This window comes from Triticum dicoccoides, unplaced genomic scaffold (assembly GCF_002162155.2).
Source record: "Triticum dicoccoides isolate Atlit2015 ecotype Zavitan unplaced genomic scaffold, WEW_v2.0 scaffold139080, whole genome shotgun sequence".
In the NCBI taxonomy this organism is placed as follows: Eukaryota; Viridiplantae; Streptophyta; class Magnoliopsida; order Poales; family Poaceae; genus Triticum; species Triticum dicoccoides.
The window spans coordinates 1,399-4,881 of NW_021198531.1; the positions used below are offsets into that span (position 1 = coordinate 1,399).

General features: G+C 42.9%; 1 protein-coding gene across 3 annotated transcripts; it reads left to right on the forward strand.

The window, feature by feature from the left end:
- The first annotated feature begins 806 nt into the window (after window positions 1-806).
- Window positions 807-3,408, forward strand: LOC119343744 (replication protein A 14 kDa subunit-like). Of its 3 annotated transcripts, none has more exons than XM_037614538.1 (3): window positions 807-954; window positions 1,808-2,068; window positions 2,973-3,408. In XM_037614538.1, exons 2-3 carry the CDS (start codon window positions 1,810-1,812, stop codon window positions 3,035-3,037), a joined length of 324 nt encoding a protein of 107 aa, XP_037470435.1. In that variant the 5' UTR covers window positions 807-954; window positions 1,808-1,809; the 3' UTR covers window positions 3,038-3,408. The 3 variants fall into 3 exon arrangements, with proteins under 3 accessions (XP_037470435.1, XP_037470436.1, XP_037470434.1); XM_037614539.1 differs by having other exon boundaries at window positions 819-950; XM_037614537.1 differs by having other exon boundaries at window positions 824-954; window positions 1,788-2,068.
- Window positions 3,409-3,483: the final 75 nt, after the last annotated feature.

Here is a 3,483-nt window from a genome sequence, read left to right on the forward strand (position 1 = left end):
TGCTACGGGCTTCTAGCAAGAACCGTTCTTACCTACGCATCAAAACCACAATGACTTTTCGTCAAGTGTGTTGTTTTAACCTTCAACAAGGACCGAACGTAGTCACACTTGATTCAATTAAAGTTGGAGAAACAGACACCCGTCAACCACCTTTGTGCATAAGCACGTCGGTAGAACCAGTCTCGCATAAGCGTACGCGTAATGTCGGTCCGGGCCGCTTCATCCAACAATGCCGCCGAACCAAATTGTGACATACTGGTAAGCAGTATGACTTGTATCGCCCATTAATGCAGTGTACTAATGCCAAAAAAGATTATAAAATATGTACTCAATATGGAGATGTTCGTGCAGTGCAGAACCACGGTCCGTCCTATGACATTTTCCACTAGAGATGAGGTGGTGGAGTTTATCATCTACTCCGTCCGTAAAGAAAAAATATAAGTGTAAAGAAATATAAGTGATCTAAACAATCTTAAATCTCTTATATTTCTTTATAGAGAAGTAATTTAGTTTAAATTATGCGACTGGAAAATGGTGCAAATTTCATTTGCGTTCGGCGCATGGTTGGGTGTCAGCCAACATTTCTAGTGTTTGTTATACTGTCATGATTGAAGATAAATAAATCGATAGGTTTCGTTAGAAAAAAAGAATGCGTTAACCGAAGGCGCAGACGGACATTTATTTTGTTTTCGCACGTCCAGAGCATGGCGAGCCCGCGGCGGCGAAATCGCGCGCCAAAAATTGGCGCGCTCAGATTTGGCAGGGCTGGTGTTGGCGCCATCCAACCAGCCCATTTCACGCCCGCGGCTCCCGCTGGCAAGTAAAGTACTCATCTCGAGCCCGCCCAGCCCCCTCGCTCCCTCTCCCAAACCCCCCAGTTTCCATAGCCGCCGCCAAGCCGAAGCGCCGGACCCTTCAGCGCCGCCGAATTGCCGACTGCTCTCACCAAGGCGGGTACGCCACCTCGAACTCCCCTCTCCTCCTCCTCCTCCTCCTCCTTCCCCACGTCCCCTACCGGTCTACGGCATCGGTGTGTCCCCATCGATTTCTTCTGCCGTGGCATGAAAGCCCCTAGCGCAGCTTGCTTGGATAGATCCGAGTCGCATCCAGTTTAAATCGGTCCTCGCTCGCCGTGACCAATCGAATCCGGAAACACAGTTTTGTGGGTGGTCTTGTTTCGATCGATGGCGGTGATTCCTTTGTTCTATCGGAGCTCTCACTCCTTTATCGGATTTGTTTCTGGCATGAACTCGTTAATATATCCATCACTTGATCGATATGATTGAGTTTTTTTTTTTGCGAGGATATGATTGAGTTAATGTTGTACGGAGAGCGCGAGATCAATCCACTGTAGCGTAGGGATCTGATGTGCATATGCCCTGGTCGGAAACCACTGAAATGTAGGGCTATAACCAAGCATGTGATTTAGAGAGGTCATTTTGCCAGTATATATGAGCAGATTTTGATAACATAAGTTTTTTTTTGCGAATAAACATAAGTTGTTAATGCTGTCACTACCGTGAACTATAGTAGCCACTATAGTAGCCAAACTGTCTGGTTAATCAGCATGTATTGTTGTATCTTGCTCATCCCTAATTTTTTTTTGCATGGCTGACACTTTGTAGCATGGTTATCTCTTATCAGCGCCACAACTTTAGCTACACTGATAGGGCACTATGTGCAATCTTCTTCCATGTGGTTGGTTAGCATGATGGAATGACTATGGGATTTGTCAATTTACTTGTTCTCCATGCTATCTGATGACAATGCTGAATTGAGTTGATTAGTTTGATGCCACACCATGCAGAGATGGATACTTCAGCTCCTTCACCATTTGTCAATGGAGAGACTCTGAAGATGTTTCCTGGGCGACGAGTGCGCACAGTGGTTCAAGTCCAACACAATGAAGGTGGAGTTCTTCTCGGGCTGTCCACTGATGGACATCAGTTGACTATCAGAGGTGCCACTGGTGCCCCTGAACCACCACACTACATTGAGGTTATTGGGATCGCTGACAGCAGCCTGTCCATCCGTGCTGAATCTTGCACTGATTTTGGTGAAAACTTTGGTGAGATATGATGTGCCTTTTGGATTATAGTGTCTTTCTTTGCACTTCATTACAGTTAATGTGATTGTTAGTTAATTCTTCTCGCTGCAATGGGGTTTGACTTTCAATTTTTCAAAATTCAACCTTGTTTCCTTTTACATAATTCCATAGACATAAGAGGAGCTGTACCTATATTGATGTTCCATTACCACCTTAGATCTGTGAGGAGAAGGTGAATGAATACGAAGCATACATTTTGATTACTCTATGAACGTGCTTTGTTCCTGAACCGGTTTGCTGCTTACCGCATGGCTTTGTTATTCTTCGTTTAAGTCAACATATATTAATACATGTCTAGTTCAAATCTAATTTTGTTTGAGAGCATCGGAGAAACCCAAGTGACTGCTTGTGTTTATCTGAATGCTAAATCTAGAAGCTGTTTCCCTTTTATTATCTGGAACAACCAAAACTGGAAAGCCAAAGCTGACTTAAGCTATTGGGCAGAACAGAGTATCTACCTAGTTATGTTTCTTCAGATGCTCTAATTAACTTAGCTTCATCCATGAAATGGTGCCTAATTTATTATGATTGACCATCATCTTTGGATTGATGTCAGGGTGACTGCAAACATTGTTTATCGTGGGAGGAGAATTTATTGTAGCTTACGAGCAATCATTCTGAATATGTAGGGTTATTTACTTATTTAGCTCACCAGTGCAGCATTTCTTATGACAGCTTGCCAAGATATCTTCATTAACAAGCACATTTCAGCCTTTTGTAGTTATTTTATTCTGCACTTCCCACACAAACAGAAATAATTCTACTTAGCCCTTCTTTTTCTTGAGTCAACATCTTTGTTTGTGATCCAACATTATCTATCTCTTTTCAGAACCTCATTGATCTCCCAACCATGTTAATCTTGCAGATGGTGTGGCATTCAACGGGCTATGCAAGCTTGCGAATGACAAGTACAAGTACCTGTTCCTGTAGAATTCAGCATCACACAGAAGGCGTTTGGAAAATCAAGCATGCTCGTCATTGATGATGTGTTTGCCGCTTTAAGATCTGTTCAAATGTTACTTTACTAGCATCAGTAATCAGTTACTTAGGGTCAACTTTGCGCACTTATCAGGACATGTTAACCTAATCTATGTTGTAGCTGTATGAGGGTAATTGTGTGTACGCCCCTTGCAGTTGGAGAGCCTATAGCTTTTGCTGCTTCTAAGCAAAGTAAACCAAAGCTTTATGTTACTATCACATGGATTTGGACCCTGGAAAGGTTCACTTGCGTCTGATGATCCTGTATGCACCTTGATGATTTCTGATGAATCCTTCATAGCCCAGACTACTTGCAAGCTGAATGCTTTGGTGGAAACTATATCTGTTGATCAAACAGGTCCTGTTGAAAATGATTTGTGAACTCTATATTGAATGTC